At 45.2% G+C, this 15,382-nt stretch overlaps 1 protein-coding gene across 1 annotated transcript in view; it reads left to right on the top strand.

Moving 5' to 3' along the window:
* LOC136199956 (uncharacterized) overlaps positions 1-15,382 on the top strand; it is a 65,933-nt gene that overhangs the window by 33,855 nt on the left and 16,696 nt on the right. Inside the window, exons 147-214 of the mRNA XM_065990257.1 lie at positions 3-116; positions 175-288; positions 346-492; positions 549-662; positions 715-828; positions 886-999; positions 1,054-1,167; positions 1,238-1,351; positions 1,410-1,556; positions 1,609-1,722; positions 1,788-1,901; positions 1,948-2,061; positions 2,109-2,222; positions 2,282-2,395; positions 2,446-2,559; positions 2,612-2,725; positions 2,781-2,894; positions 2,956-3,069; positions 3,124-3,237; positions 3,310-3,423; positions 3,485-3,598; positions 3,657-3,803; positions 3,870-3,983; positions 4,040-4,153; positions 4,207-4,320; positions 4,379-4,492; positions 4,549-4,662; positions 4,716-4,829; positions 4,879-4,992; positions 5,043-5,156; positions 5,212-5,325; positions 5,388-5,501; positions 5,553-5,666; positions 5,722-5,835; positions 5,894-6,007; positions 6,062-6,175; positions 6,226-6,339; positions 6,396-6,509; positions 6,558-6,671; positions 6,728-6,841; positions 6,896-7,009; positions 7,065-7,238; positions 7,294-7,479; positions 7,528-7,833; positions 8,051-8,368; positions 8,421-8,594; positions 8,649-8,768; positions 8,818-8,951; positions 9,013-9,321; positions 9,378-10,719; positions 10,777-11,022; positions 11,074-11,442; positions 11,497-11,652; positions 11,717-11,839; positions 11,900-12,022; positions 12,074-12,199; positions 12,251-12,370; positions 12,432-12,554; positions 12,606-12,719; positions 12,778-12,891; positions 12,948-13,061; positions 13,114-13,227; positions 13,286-13,459; positions 13,517-13,756; positions 13,811-14,662; positions 14,716-14,910; positions 14,966-15,142; positions 15,201-15,374. Coding sequence (XP_065846329.1) covers positions 3-116; positions 175-288; positions 346-492; positions 549-662; positions 715-828; positions 886-999; positions 1,054-1,167; positions 1,238-1,351; positions 1,410-1,556; positions 1,609-1,722; positions 1,788-1,901; positions 1,948-2,061; positions 2,109-2,222; positions 2,282-2,395; positions 2,446-2,559; positions 2,612-2,725; positions 2,781-2,894; positions 2,956-3,069; positions 3,124-3,237; positions 3,310-3,423; positions 3,485-3,598; positions 3,657-3,803; positions 3,870-3,983; positions 4,040-4,153; positions 4,207-4,320; positions 4,379-4,492; positions 4,549-4,662; positions 4,716-4,829; positions 4,879-4,992; positions 5,043-5,156; positions 5,212-5,325; positions 5,388-5,501; positions 5,553-5,666; positions 5,722-5,835; positions 5,894-6,007; positions 6,062-6,175; positions 6,226-6,339; positions 6,396-6,509; positions 6,558-6,671; positions 6,728-6,841; positions 6,896-7,009; positions 7,065-7,238; positions 7,294-7,479; positions 7,528-7,833; positions 8,051-8,368; positions 8,421-8,594; positions 8,649-8,768; positions 8,818-8,951; positions 9,013-9,321; positions 9,378-10,719; positions 10,777-11,022; positions 11,074-11,442; positions 11,497-11,652; positions 11,717-11,839; positions 11,900-12,022; positions 12,074-12,199; positions 12,251-12,370; positions 12,432-12,554; positions 12,606-12,719; positions 12,778-12,891; positions 12,948-13,061; positions 13,114-13,227; positions 13,286-13,459; positions 13,517-13,756; positions 13,811-14,662; positions 14,716-14,910; positions 14,966-15,142; positions 15,201-15,374 — 11,490 coding nt within the window. The remainder of the gene's footprint in view (positions 1-2; positions 117-174; positions 289-345; positions 493-548; positions 663-714; positions 829-885; positions 1,000-1,053; positions 1,168-1,237; positions 1,352-1,409; positions 1,557-1,608; positions 1,723-1,787; positions 1,902-1,947; positions 2,062-2,108; positions 2,223-2,281; positions 2,396-2,445; positions 2,560-2,611; positions 2,726-2,780; positions 2,895-2,955; positions 3,070-3,123; positions 3,238-3,309; positions 3,424-3,484; positions 3,599-3,656; positions 3,804-3,869; positions 3,984-4,039; positions 4,154-4,206; positions 4,321-4,378; positions 4,493-4,548; positions 4,663-4,715; positions 4,830-4,878; positions 4,993-5,042; positions 5,157-5,211; positions 5,326-5,387; positions 5,502-5,552; positions 5,667-5,721; positions 5,836-5,893; positions 6,008-6,061; positions 6,176-6,225; positions 6,340-6,395; positions 6,510-6,557; positions 6,672-6,727; positions 6,842-6,895; positions 7,010-7,064; positions 7,239-7,293; positions 7,480-7,527; positions 7,834-8,050; positions 8,369-8,420; positions 8,595-8,648; positions 8,769-8,817; positions 8,952-9,012; positions 9,322-9,377; positions 10,720-10,776; positions 11,023-11,073; positions 11,443-11,496; positions 11,653-11,716; positions 11,840-11,899; positions 12,023-12,073; positions 12,200-12,250; positions 12,371-12,431; positions 12,555-12,605; positions 12,720-12,777; positions 12,892-12,947; positions 13,062-13,113; positions 13,228-13,285; positions 13,460-13,516; positions 13,757-13,810; positions 14,663-14,715; positions 14,911-14,965; positions 15,143-15,200; positions 15,375-15,382) is intronic.

Below are 15,382 nucleotides of genomic sequence, written 5' to 3'. Positions count from 1 at the left end.
AGATATCGACGAATGTTTGTCCGAGCCTTGCCAAAATAGTGGAACGTGTGTCGATGGAGTTGACATTTACACTTGCAATTGCACATCTGGCTACACAGGAGACCAATGCGAGACGAGTAATCGTTGTGCTTATTTGACAGTAGGCGTTCTGTAAAGATGTCGCTTTGTATGCAGATATCGATGAATGCACATCGTTTCCTTGCAACAACGGCGGAACGTGCGTAGATGAAATAGACGATTTTAGTTGTCAGTGCATGCCTGGATTCACCGGAGATCACTGCGAGACAAGCGAGTTTTACATTTGACATTGTCTTAATGAGTTTGACTTGTTCTTGTCACTTTCAGACATTGATGAATGTGCCTCTTCTCCATGCAAAAACGGAGGATCGTGCATCGATTTGAATGCCGAATGGACGAGTTCTTCTTCGGGTTTCACTGTAGGGTACGCGTGTCAATGCATGGCTGGCTACACCGGAGACAAATGCGAGACGAGTGAGAATTCTCGTTTCGTAGCTCGTGAATTTTTATGCGTTTTTCTTCTCTATCAGACATCGACGAGTGTGCTTCTTGGCCTTGTCAGAACGGCGGAAATTGCAGCGACGGAATTAACCAGTACGCGTGTCGATGCGTAGCTGGCTACACCGGAGAAGAATGCGAGACCAGTGAGTAATTTTTCTATTTTATTTAGATTATATAGTCTTGCTTTTCCTCTAGACATTGATGAATGCGAGTCTTTACCATGCCAGAATGGCGGCAACTGTACTGATGGGATCGTCAGTTATACATGTTACTGCATTCCGGGTCATACCGGTGATAACTGCGAAACGAGTTTGTCCCGTTTCTTTTCTGTCTGTACGTTGGACTTATCATACTGTCCCCTATTAGATATTGGCGAGTGTGCCTCCGATCCTTGCCAGAATGGCGGAACGTGCATTGACGAAATCAACGCCTTCACGTGCATGTGCATGGGAGGGTATACTGGAGACGTTTGCGATACGAGTTAGATTGTCAATAGGGAGAATGTGAACGTGAAGTGACATTTTCATTTCATAGACATTGACGAATGCGAGTCTTCACCTTGCGAGAACGGCGGAGCGTGTGTCGATGGAGTTTACGAGTACATGTGCAATTGCACATCTGGCTACACCGGAGATCAATGCGAAACGAGTAAGAATTTTTTTAGAGAAATGTTTTACTAGCTTTTACTGAATGCCGAATATTTTTGTTCTTGTTTTAGACATTAACGAATGTGCATCTTCGCCTTGCACTAATGGCGGAGCGTGCATTGATGAAATAGACCGTTTTACTTGTGAGTGCATGTCTGGCTTCACCGGAGATCAATGCGAGACGAGTGAGTTTTCATAATATACACTGTATTGATGAGTTAGACTTGTTCTTGTCAATTGCAGACATTGACGAATGCGCCTCTTCGCCATGCAACAATGGAGGATCGTGCATCGATTTGAATGCCGAATGGACAAGTTCTTCTTCCGGTTATACGGTAGGGTTCGCGTGTCAATGCATGGCTGGCTACACCGGAGAACAATGCGATACGAGTATATGAATTCTCGTTTTGTAGTTTGTACATTTTTATGCATTTTATTTCAGATATAGATGAATGTGCCTCTTCGCCTTGTCAAAACGGCGGAAGTTGCAACGACGGAATTAACGAGTACACATGTGGATGCGTAGCTGGCTATACTGGATACAAATGCGAGACCAGTGAGCAAATGTTTAGTTTCAATCTATTTTGATTGAACTGTAATGGTCGTGCGTTTGTGTTGTAGACATTGACGAATGCGATCTTGTTCCTTGTCAAAATGATGGCACCTGCATTGATGGCATTAACGGATTTACGTGTGACTGCGTTTCTGGTCATACCGGAGTTCTTTGCGAAACAGGTAAACTCTTGCTTTGTTTTAGCACAGAATTGTCATCGATGTTTAGATATTGGCGAATGTTCCTCCGTTCCGTGCCAGAATAACGGAACGTGTGTAGACGAAATCAACCGATTCACGTGCATTTGCGCAAGCGGATTTTCTGGTCTCGTCTGTGAAACGAGTGAGGTTTTTGACTCAAGCAGAGCTTAAATTTTAATTTGACTACAGATATTGACGAGTGCGTCTCTATTCCTTGTCACAATCTGGGAACATGTGTCGATAGCATTGACGGCTACACGTGCTTCTGCACGGACGGATACACTGGAGATTCATGCGAGACGAGTTAGTACAAGAATCTCTAGTTATTAATTGGGCTCGAAATTGGCAAAATTATTAAACAGACATAAACGAATGCGCTTCTATGCCCTGCCTTAACAACGGAACGTGCGTTGACGATATCAACCGATTTACGTGCAATTGTGCAAGCGCATTCACCGGAGCTGTTTGCGAGACGAGTCAGATTGTTTTAATTCAAAAATCTTTTTTGTCAATTTTTCTTACTTAGATATCAACGAATGTTTGTCTGCGCCTTGTCGGAATAACGGGACGTGTATTGATGGATTCGACGGGCACACGTGTCTGTGCATGGCTGGCTATACAGGACACCAATGCGAGACGAGTAATCGTTGGGTTCTTAAATTGGGCTCTTTAACGATAGTACTTTTATTTAGATATCGACGAATGCGCATTGTTTTCTTGCAAAAATGGTGGAACGTGCATTGATGGAATAGACTATTTTACCTGTCAATGCATGCCTGGCTTCACGGGAGATCAATGTGGAACAAGTAGCGATTCTTGTTTCGTAGTCTTTGCGCGTTTTTATGTGTTGTTATCTTTCAGATGTCGACGAATGTGCCTGTTCGCCTTGTCAGAACGGCGGAAATTGCAGCGACGGAGTTAACGAGTACAGGTGTCAATGCGTAGCTGGTTACACCGGAGACGAATGCGAGACTAGTAAGAATGGTTTCAGTTGTATGTGTGCATTTTATGGATGGATGTGTGTTTTGTCTTCTAGACATTGATGAATGCGAGTCCATTCCATGTCAGAATGGCGGCAACTGTACTGATGGGGTTGTCAGTTATACGTGTGACTGTATTCCCGGTCATACCGGTGACAACTGCGAAACAAGTTTGCTCTGTTGTTTCTGTCTGCTCGACAGACTTGTTGTTACATCTTTTTTAGATATTGGTGAGTGTGCCTCTGATCCTTGTCATAATGGTGGGATTTGCATTGACGAAATCAACGCGTTCACGTGCATTTGCATTAGCGGATACACTGGAGTTACTTGCGAAACGAGTATGTATTTTGTTTATTAGTTTTTCTTATGCTTAGTCAATTTTGATGTCTTTCTTCTTAATTTTTTTCTAGACATTGACGATTGTGGATCGCTTCCTTGCGAAAACAACGGAAGCTGCGTCGATGGAATTAACATGTACGCGTGTCAGTGCACATCTGGTTACACCGGAGACAAATGCGAGACGAGTAAGAGATTTTAGAGTATTGTTTAGTAGAGACTTGGAATAATAATTTTTATTTTGTTTAGACATTGACGATTGTGCATCTTCGCCTTGCAGCAACAGCGGAAGATGCGTTGATGGAATTGATTCCTTTACATGTCGGTGCCTTCATGGCTTCACTGGAGTGCTATGCGAGACAAGCGAGTTTTATATTTGTCACTGTGTTAATGCGTTTGACTTAATTTTTTTCACTTGCAGACATTGACGAATGTGCCTCTTCTCCGTGCAAGAACGGAGGAACGTGCATTGATTTGAATGCCGAATGGACGAGTTCCTCTTCGGGTTTCACCGTAGGGTACGCGTGTCAATGCAAGGCTGGCTACACCGGAGACCAATGCGAGACGAGTATGAGCTAGTTCTTATTTCGGAGATTTTGTGCTTTCTTTTATATTTCTTGTTAATGTCTATCAGATGTGGACGAATGTGCCTCTTCGCCTTGTCAGAATGGTGGAAATTGCAGCGACGGAGTAAACGAGTACACGTGTGGTTGCTTAGCTGGCTACACCGGAGACGAATGCGAGACCAGTGAGACTGAGTTTACTTATATATGTAGATTCTATAGGCGTGTATTTGTGCTCCAGACATTGACGAATGCCAGTCCTTTCCATGCCAGAATGGCGGCAACTGTTTTGATGGGATCGCCGGTTATACGTGCAACTGCATTCCCGGCCATACCGGTGACAACTGCGAAACGAGTTTGCTAATATTTGCCTTTGTTTGTTTGGCTTGTCTTAATACTTTCTTTTAGATATTGGTGAGTGTGTCTCCGCTCCATGCCGGAATGGCGGGACGTGCGTAGACGAAATCAACGCGTTCACGTGCAGTTGCATTAGAGGGTACACTGGAGAGGCTTGCGAAACGAGTATGTGTTTTGTTTATTAGTTTTGTTTTTCGTAAGTCAATTTTTGATTTCTTTTTAGACATTGACGATTGTGCATCGTTTCCTTGCGACAATAATGGAACGTGTGTCGATGGACTGGATGGGTACACGTGTCGGTGCTCGTTTGGCTTCACCGGAGACGTTTGCGAGACTAGTGAGCGATCGTTTCTTCCAATCTTGGGTTGTAATGATTGTGCGTTTGTGTTGTAGACATTGATGAATGCTTGTCTATTCCTTGTCAGAATGGTGGCATCTGTACTGATGGGATAGCCGGGTATACATGCGACTGCATTCCCGGTCATACCGGTGTTAACTGCGAAACGAGTTGGCTTCTTTTTTCTCTTTATTCGGTTGCCTTATCGTCATGTCTGTTTTAGATGTTGATGAGTGCGCTTCTGATCCTTGTCAAAATCTCGGAACGTGCATTGATGAAATTAACGCCTTCACGTGCGTGTGCATGGGAGGGTATACTGGAGACGTTTGCGAGACGAGTTAGATTCTCAATCAAAATTGTACCTGTAGTGACATTTGCATTTGTAGACATTGACGAATGCGCTTCTGTTTCCTGTCAAAATGGAGGCACTTGCATTGATGGCATCAACGAATTTACGTGTGACTGCGTTCCTGGTCATACCGGAAGTATTTGCGATATAGGTGAGCTTTTTGGTCTGTTTTAGCGCGGACTTGGAATCGATGTAACGCAGATATTGGCGAATGTGTGTCCGTTCCGTGTCAGAATAACGGAACGTGTATAGACGAAATCAATCGATTCACGTGCATTTGCGCAAACGGATTCTCTGGAGACGTCTGCGAAACGAGTGATAATTTCTGATAGAGAAATCTTAACTTTTATCCTCTTTTCACGATTTGCAGATCTTGACGAATGCGTGTCGTCACCGTGTCTGAATCATGGATCGTGTGTCGATGACATTGACGGCTACAATTGCATCTGCATGGCAGGATACGCCGGAGATCTGTGCGAAAGAAGTGAGCTGTATAGATCTTTGGTGGTTGTTTTATTCTGAACGATGCAACTTGCTTTAAATAAGATATTGACGAATGCGCATCGATGCCCTGCCTAAACTTCGGAACGTGCATAGACGAAATCAACCAATTCACGTGCAATTGCCGAAGTGGATTTACCGGAGGTGTCTGCGAGACCAGTAAGGCTTTTCATTGAATTAGTTCAAGATTTGAATATTTTTTTGGTACAGACATTGACGAATGTGCGTCTGCTCCTTGTCAGAATAGCGGAATGTGTATTGATAACGTTGACCGCTTCACGTGCGTCTGCACAGCCGGATATACCGGCGACACATGTCATACAAGTTAGTTTGGAGAGGTCGTGTATGGTTTATTGGAATAACGTTTTCTTGAGCACAGATGTCAATGAATGTACGTCTTTGCCTTGTAACAACGGAGGAACATGTGTCGATGGAGTGAATGAGTACACGTGTCAGTGCATGGCTGGCTATACTGGAGGAGACTGCCAGACAAGTAAGTGTCATTTTACTTACCTTTTTTGGAGTTATCATGGTGGCGTGCTGTCTATTAGATATCGATGAATGCGTGTCGATTCCATGTCAAAATGGAGGCAACTGTACTGACGGGATCGCCGAATATACGTGCGAATGCATTCCCGGTCATACCGGTGATAACTGCGAAACGAGTGGGCTTTATGTTTATGTATGTTCTTCATTTGAAGCATCTTGATTTTGATTAGATATTGGCGAGTGTGCTTCTGATCCTTGCCAAAATGGCGGAACGTGCATTGATGGGATCAACTTCTTTACCTGTGTTTGCCCGAGAGGGTATTCCGGAGACGTTTGTGAGACGGGTGAGAGTGCATGATATTTTCCTATCCTCTGTAAAACTGGATTTTTCTAGACGTCGACGAATGCGAATCGTCGCCTTGTGAAAATGGCGGGACTTGTGTTGATAGCATTTCCGGGTACACGTGCAATTGTGTGGATGGATACAGCGGAGATGTATGCGAGACAGGTTAGTTACAATCTCTAACGGTTAATCGGCTGATTCTTCGCGTTGTTTGGAAAAAGATGTAAATGAATGCTATTCTTTGCCCTGTCAAAATGGTGGAACCTGCGTTGATGACATCAACTCGTTCAGGTGTCTTTGTGCACTCGGATTTACAGAAGTCTACTGCGAGACCAGTAAGTTTCACATTTGGTTAAGTTTAATGACATAATTTTTCGTTTTAGATATTAATGAATGCTTTTCATTTCCGTGCCAAAATGGCGGGCGGTGCATTGACGGTGTTAACGGGTACTCGTGCAACTGCTTGGCCGGCTACACAGGTTACCTTTGCGAAACAGGTAAGCTCTTTTGTTATTTGGCACTTAGAAGAACTTTTAGTGAATTATCTATTCAGATATTGACGAATGTGCATCTATGCCGTGCCAGAATAGCGGAACCTGTGTTGATCAAATCAACGCGTTTGTCTGTCGCTGTGTGTCTGGCTATACCGGAAATATTTGCGAGACGAGTTTGTTTTAGATGTGGGAACGTCTTTAGATTTATGTATATTGTGGTTTACTAGATATCGACGAATGTTCTTCTGCTCCTTGTCAAAACGAAGGAACGTGTATTGATGGCATCGATGACTATACGTGCGTATGCACACGCCGTTACACTGGCGCCGTTTGCGAGACTCGTAAAGGCATCATTATTATTAGTTCTTCTTATTAGGATATTTTCTTTATGTGCAGTTATTCTTTGCCCTGTTCTTCCGGCTGTTGAACCTTTGTCTTTGTCAACTGGGCTTCGCACTGTTGGGACATTGGCACGCTTTAGTTGCACTCCGGGATTTATTTTGGAAGCAGTTAGCATTCTACACTGCGACGAAGACGGCGAGTGGTCAAATTCTATTCCAAACTGCGAAAGTAACCTTCATTTTCTTAATTTTAATAAATTGAACCTATATTTACCTTCGTCAAGGAATTCACTGTCGGCCACTTGAAGCCGTTGAAAACGGACAGGCGTCAACTAACGCCACTGGATTTGGGACAGATGTTGTTTTTTCATGTAATTCCGGATACAACGTATTTGGGACATCCTCATTGGCTTGCACCTCAAACGGAAGGTGGACCGGCGTAGAACCTGAATGTCGTCTGCCGAACGGAGGTTGGACCTAATTCCTTAGGAATGTGACTATTTGACTTTGTTTTTCAGTACTTCGTCTTGTCGGCGGCACTTCGGAGTATGAGGGTCGCGTCGAGATTTACTACGAGGGAGAGTGGGGAACAGTGTGTGACGACTTCTGGTCGATCCATGACGCAGACGTCGTCTGTCGTCAGCTATTTAGCACAACTGCTATTGCACAGCGATCGCGCGCCTACTTCGGTCGAGGTTTTGGAAAAATTTGGCTTGACGACGTCGGTTGTTGGGGATCCGAAACTCGTCTTGATCAATGTTCTCATCCAGGATGGGGCGAGCACAATTGTGGTCATCGCGAAGATGCCGGAGTCTCTTGTTTCAGTAAGTCACTACAGTACCTACGGTGTATCTGAGTGTGAGAAGTCTCAGTTAGTTGCCTTACATTTGTACGGCGATTTATCAGCACGTTGGTCTAGAAATCATGTAGATTACAGTCACCTAATTAGTCTTTTCCTCTGAGAAATCGATCCATTTCTTTATCAATTTTGTAGTGACGTATTGAGAGTTGTTATCAACTCCAAGCTATTTTGTCATGTAGGCTCTCTTCCCGAGATCAGACTTGCTGGAGGCGCTGATTCTGATGAAGGTCGTGTGGAGGTGAACGTGAACGGCGTTTGGGGAACAGTGTGCGATGATTATTGGGACTTGAACGACGCCAACGTGGTCTGTCGCCAATTGGGCTTGGGAAACGCCGTCGAGCGTACGTGCTGTGCTCGGTTCGACAGAGGAAGCGGACCAATTTGGCTTGACAGCGTCGGCTGCAGCGGAACGGAGGAGAGTCTCTATCAGTGCAGATCGAACGGTTGGGGCATTCACGACTGTTTTCATTATGAAGATGCCGGTGTTGTTTGCCAAGGTAGAGAAATTTTCTGCTTTATTGTTCTTTTCCTTCAGCTATTCCATTGTAGGAAATAAGTGTCCGGATTTGGGACTTGTTGAAAATGGGGATCGATCAACGAGCTTACGTTCATTTGGAACAGTTGTTGACTACTCTTGCAATGACGGCTATCAACTCGTCGGCGAACAGACGCTAACGTGCAATACGGACAGAAGTTGGAACGCAAGTTTGCCCTCGTGCCATGGTAAGTGCATCTACAACCATTCTTTTTAATTTCTTCACATCCATGCATTCAAAGACATAAACGAATGCAACACTATTCCGTCACGGTGTCGAAATGGCGGAACGTGTTCGAATTTGCCAGGAAGTTTTTCTTGCACGTGCACAGCATACTATTTTGGCTCTCTTTGCGAAAAAGGTATTTATAGCATCTCCTTTTTTTTCTTCTGGCATTTTTTACTTTGCAGATGCCGGTCCCTTGTACCCGCATGGCCTTAGTCGAGACGATCGATCCATGCCACGCTATGATGACGGCGCGTCAGAACCTATTTCTCTTCCCAACTGCTTTCCCTTTGGCCAACGAAAGCACCACTCGGCTTACGTAATGAGGGTGTTGAATGCTTTTGCTTTGTACAGTACAAATACGTTCTATTTTTTTTCAGATCTCTACCAATGGGCTGGTGTCGTTTGATCATCCCTTCACCAATTTCGCTCCTCGCGTCTTTCCAGGTGATACATTTGCTTCAATTGTCGCCCCATTTTGGGGCGACGTCGACATTCGTCGTGACGGCGACATTTTCTATCACGTTTATGACGACCCTTCTTCGCCGTTTATTGAACGAGCTGCCACTGAGCTGAGCGACTTCTTAAGGTCTGATTTTCGACCAACGTGGATTCTCGTTGTTACTTGGGTCGACGTTCCCAACTACCCAGATGGGTCTTTCTACTTTCGAAGCTCGGAAATAATAAGGGTAAGTCGAGGAATCGTTTACGCAATGTATTTCAATGGAACCTTCGCTCTTTCTAGCGCAATACCTTTCAAGTCGTCATTGCCACAAACGAATTCCACTCGTACGGTCTCTTCAATTATCCTCCTGGCGGTCTAGAATGGTCTGGTCGCTACCGATCTGGTGTAGTCGGGTACATGACGGACGACTCCCGCCTTATCCACAATCACTTCCTCGCTGGCAGCGATTCTATTGTCTTCGTTTCGGACTTTTCTCATACGTCAAACGTCGACAGACGAGGTCGTTATCTCGCTCGGCTCTCAACGTCTCGCAATCCGTGCATAGCGCAAACGCTGTGCTTACAGTGGTACAGAAACGATACTTTGATCGAAGGATTTTTTCCGTGGTGGACCCTATTCTCCACTCCCTGTCCGTGCACGTTTAATCAAGCATTTCTTTCTGGTTTCTATTCGTTTCACTCTTGGACCCCGACGTCAATCTGTTTTGTGGCGATATTTCCTGGATGGCTAGGCGATCAGACGAAGTGCTGCTACGCGCAGACGTTTTTCTTCTTTGGACTCTCGGGCGGCTCGTTGCTCCTAGGTCCTCCTTCGGGCGGCGCCGCTCATCGTTATCATCCGTGGATAAACGGACTAGAACACTGGAGGTCTGACATTGTACCCTTTCAACATTGCTGTGTTGACTCAAGCTTTTGTCATCTCTACTTTGAACGACGTCCTTCCATTGGCTGCTTTAATTTTCTGCCTCCTTTTTTCACTATCGGTCGCGGCGATCCGCACGTCAAAACGCTCGACGGTCGCGACTACACGTTCAACGGCCTCGGCGAGTACATGATCTTCAAATCCGTCAATGACAGCTTCGTGTTCCAAGGACGAACTCAGTTAGTGAACGGGTCAACAGCAACGTCGTTTTCCGCTTTTGTTGCAGGCGCCTTTGTTTCGTCGGACAATTATACTACATCGTCTCTCGATTCGACCGTCGTTCAAGTTGAGTTGGCCAACAACAGTTCACTTCGAATTTGGGCTTGTTGCTATTCGGCTGCTAATGATTCGTTGACGAATAGTCGTTCGACTTTTGGAGAGGCTTGGCGTGAGATATCTTCGGAAGTTTTCAATTTGGTCGTCAACGAAGGAATTCTTCCTCTTCGCAATGTCGTGCTCTCGCGCAAAGTGAACGGTACCGTCGAACTTTCGTTTTCATCTGGAACTTCGTTGGAGGTTCAGACGCAAAGCGGATTGCTCACTTTTGTTATGTCAGCACCGGAACAGTTGAAAGGATTGACGAGGGGTCTTATAGGGAGATGGGACGACAACGTGACCAACGATTTTGTCAGTCGTTCCGGAATAGAAATATCGATCAATTCCACGGATCGAGATATTCATAATCAGTTTGGGCAAACTTGTGAGTGGTCGCCACCTTGACTTCGTCTTTCTTATTACTCTTTTTCTTTTTTATCAGGGCAAGTGTCCCAAAAAGAGTCCCTCTTTTATTACAAACCGGGCGAGAGCATTTCAACGTTCTCGTTTCCTGATCACGTGCCAATTTTTGCAGACGAGCTACTGGAGCGAGCTACGGAGCAACAGCGAGAGCTGTGCAACGACGATCCTTCGTGTCTCTTTGATCTTCTTGAAACCAATGATCCTTCTATTGCACTTGGAACGCTCCAATCGGCCCAGGACGTTGCAGCGGCTACTGCATCCATGAGTAAAGCAACGTCTTCCATTTTGCGGTGTTGACCCTAATCAATGTTTTTAGATAATCGGCCGCCTGAGATGACAGGCAGTGACACGTTACGGGCCACTCTTGGAGTGGCGTCGATATACAACTTTTCTGTTTTTGACAATGATTCGTATTCGGTTAGGGTCGAAGGGTCGACGCCTTCGGAAGCTGACTATAGCCTCAGTGAAATTGGTGACGGTCTTTATCATTTAACATGGACACCATCATCGATTGGTCCAGTCAATTTCGTTCTTGTGGCTAACGATTCAAACGGTGCCGAAAGTCAGCTTGAACCGCTGACCAGGCTCTGCGCTTGTGCTCTTTCCAAAGGAGCTTCATGTAGGGATAGTGAAAGCGACGGTGGCGAGACAAAGTTCGTACTAGATGACTGCGACTGCGGACCAGGTATGTAAGAAGTTCCGTCAGTTATCATTGCAACGCCGATGGGTTCTTCTTCAGGCTGGGAAGGTTCATTGTGTGACATTGATGAGGACGGCTGCGTAGATGCAGGCTGTCCCGAGGGTACCAATTGCACAGACGTACCTGCTCCAGGAATCGGTGCCAATTGCAGTGATTGCCCTCTTGGCACAGAACTATTTGAAGGAAAATGCGAAGGTCACTCTCCAATAGTAGCAGTGAAAATGATGTTTTAGTAGTCAATGATTACCCTGTTTTGCAGATATAAACGAGTGTGAGTCTAACTCGTCGAATTGCAGTCAAATTTGCGTTGATGATACTCCATTTTTTCATTGCGAGTGCCGCAGCGGGTTTCGATTGAATTCCGACGGCCGCACTTGCTCAGGTACAGACTTTATAGATGCGTGAGGTTAAACAGTAATTACGTCGATTTCTATGTGTGCAGACGTCGACGAGTGCGCCCATTCAGCAGCGGTTTGCCATCAAGTCTGTCTGAATACGGACGGTTCTTTCGAATGTCAGTGCAATCCAGGTTTCGAAATAGAGTCAAACAACGTCACTTGTCGTCGTAAGTGTTTATGACTGCTTACCTATACTATTGAACCATACTGGATTTCAGCCACTCTCAATTGCTCGGGAAGCAATCCTTGCGAGCAAGTTTGTGTCAAGAACACGACGTCAGGCGCCGAACATTGCGCTTGTTGGCCAGGCTATGCACTCGACTCAAACAATGAAACGTGTTCAGGTTTGTGAATAATCTCTAAACAAATTCCTACTTATTGCGTGTGTAATTCAGATATCAACGAATGCACACTGAATATCGACAACTGTCAGCAGTTGTGCACTAATGTCGATGGCAGTTATAGCTGCGATTGCCGAAGTGGATTTAACTTGGTTGGCTTGTCAACGTGCGAAGGTGTGTAGTTACATTCTTTCAAACAGTATATTTTCTCAAAAGAACGCTTGATGTATTCTAGACATAAATGAATGCCTGAATTCGACCGCTTGCCGTTATGACGGCGAACTTTGTGCGAACTTTCCTGGCGGATTCAACTGTTCGTGTCCTTTTGGCACAGAGGTCATCAACGACACTTGCACAGGTTTGGCAAGAAAATACGTTTTACATTATTTAAACTTCATTTTCAATTAAGCAATTGACGATTGTGAGTCAGCTCCTTGTCTAAATGGAGCAGAATGTCGAGACAGAGTAGGCGAATTTTCGTGCGTCTGCCCTACCGGATTTCACGGAGTGCACTGTGAAAGCGGTTAGAAAACTGCATTTGCACATACATTGCTTTATTTTCAAATCATTTCACTTGTTAGAGGTAGACGAATGCGCGTCGAATCCGTGTGTTAATAACGGAACGTGCCACGATGGACGCGGAGACTTCACGTGCAATTGTATACCAGGATACGAAGGAAAGACTTGTGCGGACGGTAAGCTAGGAATGTCAGTTTTTTTATAAGACTATCGGGAATTGCTGTTACTGTAGAGATAAACGAATGCGACTCTGACCCTTGCTTCAATGGAGGACTGTGCGCAGACAAATTTTTGGGGTTTTCTTGCAATTGCAGTGATGGCTTTGAAGGACTTCGATGCGAAACAAGTAATTGGTATTCGCGAAATTTAATGCACTCATCTCACATGGCAATGGTCAGATATAAACGAATGCGATAGTCAACCGTGTTACAACAACGGGTCGTGTGCTGACGGAATAGCTTCCTATCACTGTGTCTGTCCTGAGAGATTTACGGGGATTTTGTGTGAAAGAGGTAAGCCTATACCAACAAATTTGTTGCGAAACTGATGTGTGTATTTTTTGTCCGACAGTGGTTCATTGCCCCTGGCTACCAGCTCCTGTAAATGGGACCAAGTCCAGGAATGACACAGCGTTTGGCACCATAGTTCAATTTGCGTGCCACGAAGGACTCGGCGTCGTTGGGTCGTTATCAATTGTTTGCGAATCAAGTGGGAATTGGAGCGGTTTTGTTCCTGTCTGCAGATGTAAGCATGCAAATAGACTTTTTAGATTAATTATAATAGACGTTCTTATTTCTTCAGACCTTACCAATATTTCCGTTGTTCCTTTTGATGTGAACAGTTCTTCTCTTCTGACGACGGCGACAGCGTCCGTTGTTGCTATAACGACTGATGAAGTGGCTTTTTTTAGTCGAGGACAGTTCAACTTATCACTCAAATGGATTCCACTGACTGTTCCAGCTAGAACACCCCTTCTAATCGTAGTCAAAGACATCGGCTATTCGACTGTAACAAAAACATTTGCAGCCTATTCTTCCGAAGGTACTGATGCTGTTTTTAAAAATTGTTTATCTGTGATGACATTTCTCTCTATAGGCTATAGTCTATCTGTTCGACTTCGTCGTCGTCAGTATTTGAATCGATTCACATATAATTCTTCGTCTTCGTTTAATGTTTCTTCTGAGAATGACGATTTGCCTGCTTGGGTCAACTTTGAAGAGAACTCGTTGAACGTTTCGTCGGGGACCGAAATTGAGATCAGCCTACATGTGATCAATCCATTTGAAAGTCTTTCGTTGATTCCGCAATTATTTGCTCTGAACAACTCCGTCGCTCAGCGAGTCAACTTAGACAGCTTCTCTTTGCTGGAAATTGACATTCGAGAAAGAGAAGCACGAACGACAGTAGGATTGAATAGGCCAGCCCAACTTCGGCTTGGAATTGACGAGAGGGCAAAAGTGAGCGAGGGAGACAGAATTTCCGCCTGGTTTTACAGCGATAGCGACGCTCTTTGGAAGGAAAACGGAGAAGGACTCGTTTCGTCTCTTGTCAACGAGCAGCTCGTTTGGACAACGACTATTGATCGCCTCGGCTGGTGGAACTGCGACCATACTTGGACGGAAACGGCGTGTATTTCGACAACCGTTTCACACTTGCACAATGGCGTTGAAGAGCCGCTTCCCGGAGCCTTGATCATTCTGGAAGGTGATTCATTTAATTACGGCGCGACTGCGAGCACGTCTTTGGACGGACGGTCGTGTTTGGAGACACAGCGCGGCCAGACAAGCTCAATCTGGGTGAGACATGAAGCATTTGGGTACGACAGTCGTGATGCCGTGGAAGTTGCTGGACTTAATCAATCGTCGTACTGTGGCGGAAAGGATGCAATCGTTTGGCGTAGTTCCATTGGGGGAGCGAGTGGAACCTGCGAAGATTTGTCGTTGTTGTGTAAGTGCATTTCTAGTTATTTTATAAAGTTTGCTACACGAGGCTCTCTCTAGTTGTCGACTGTGGTTCACTGAGGCAACCGGATTTTGGCATTCTCGCTTTGCCTTCAACTGTTTCTGTATTTGGCAGTGACATAACGACTTTCGCGATCGCTCATTTTGAGTGCTCTGCTGGGTTTGTGCTGAGTGGAGAAGCGGAGTTAACCTGCCGGAGAAACGGGACGTGGTCCGATCACGAGCCACGATGCCGTAAGCTATTTTCTATGCTGCTGTAGACACTTAGGCGATTGTCATATTCTTGTAGTTGGTGTGTGTCCTGTGCTAAACAGTCCTCTGTTTGGATCCATATCGGCAAGCAATCGTCGACTTTCCGGCACCGTCGTTTCTTTTGATTGCAACGAAGGTTACGTCATTTCTGGTTCAAGCAATGTAACGTGTCTAGCTAACGGCACCTGGTCAGCCGATGAACCAACGTGCGAGGGTAAGACACTGCTCCGCCTCTAGCTTTTTATTCTTAGTGAACTTTTGTTTCTATGCAGAGTTAAGCTGTCCGGAGTTGGATATAGAAAACGGCCGTCCGTCTACGAACGAAACTGAGCGCGATGCAATAGTCGAAATTCTTTGCGATGAAGGTCACATAGTGGAATCTGGCTTGAGCCGGTTTTCTTGCTTGTCTAATGGCTCTTGGTCAGTTGAGATACCGTCTTGTTCAAGTAAAGCC

The sequence above is a fragment of the Oscarella lobularis genome, chromosome 2 (genome assembly GCF_947507565.1).
Source record: "Oscarella lobularis chromosome 2, ooOscLobu1.1, whole genome shotgun sequence".
Taxonomy (NCBI): domain Eukaryota; kingdom Metazoa; phylum Porifera; class Homoscleromorpha; order Homosclerophorida; family Oscarellidae; genus Oscarella; species Oscarella lobularis.
Note: the sequence above shows the minus strand (reverse complement) of the source record. Positions and strands in the feature narration are given on the sequence as shown.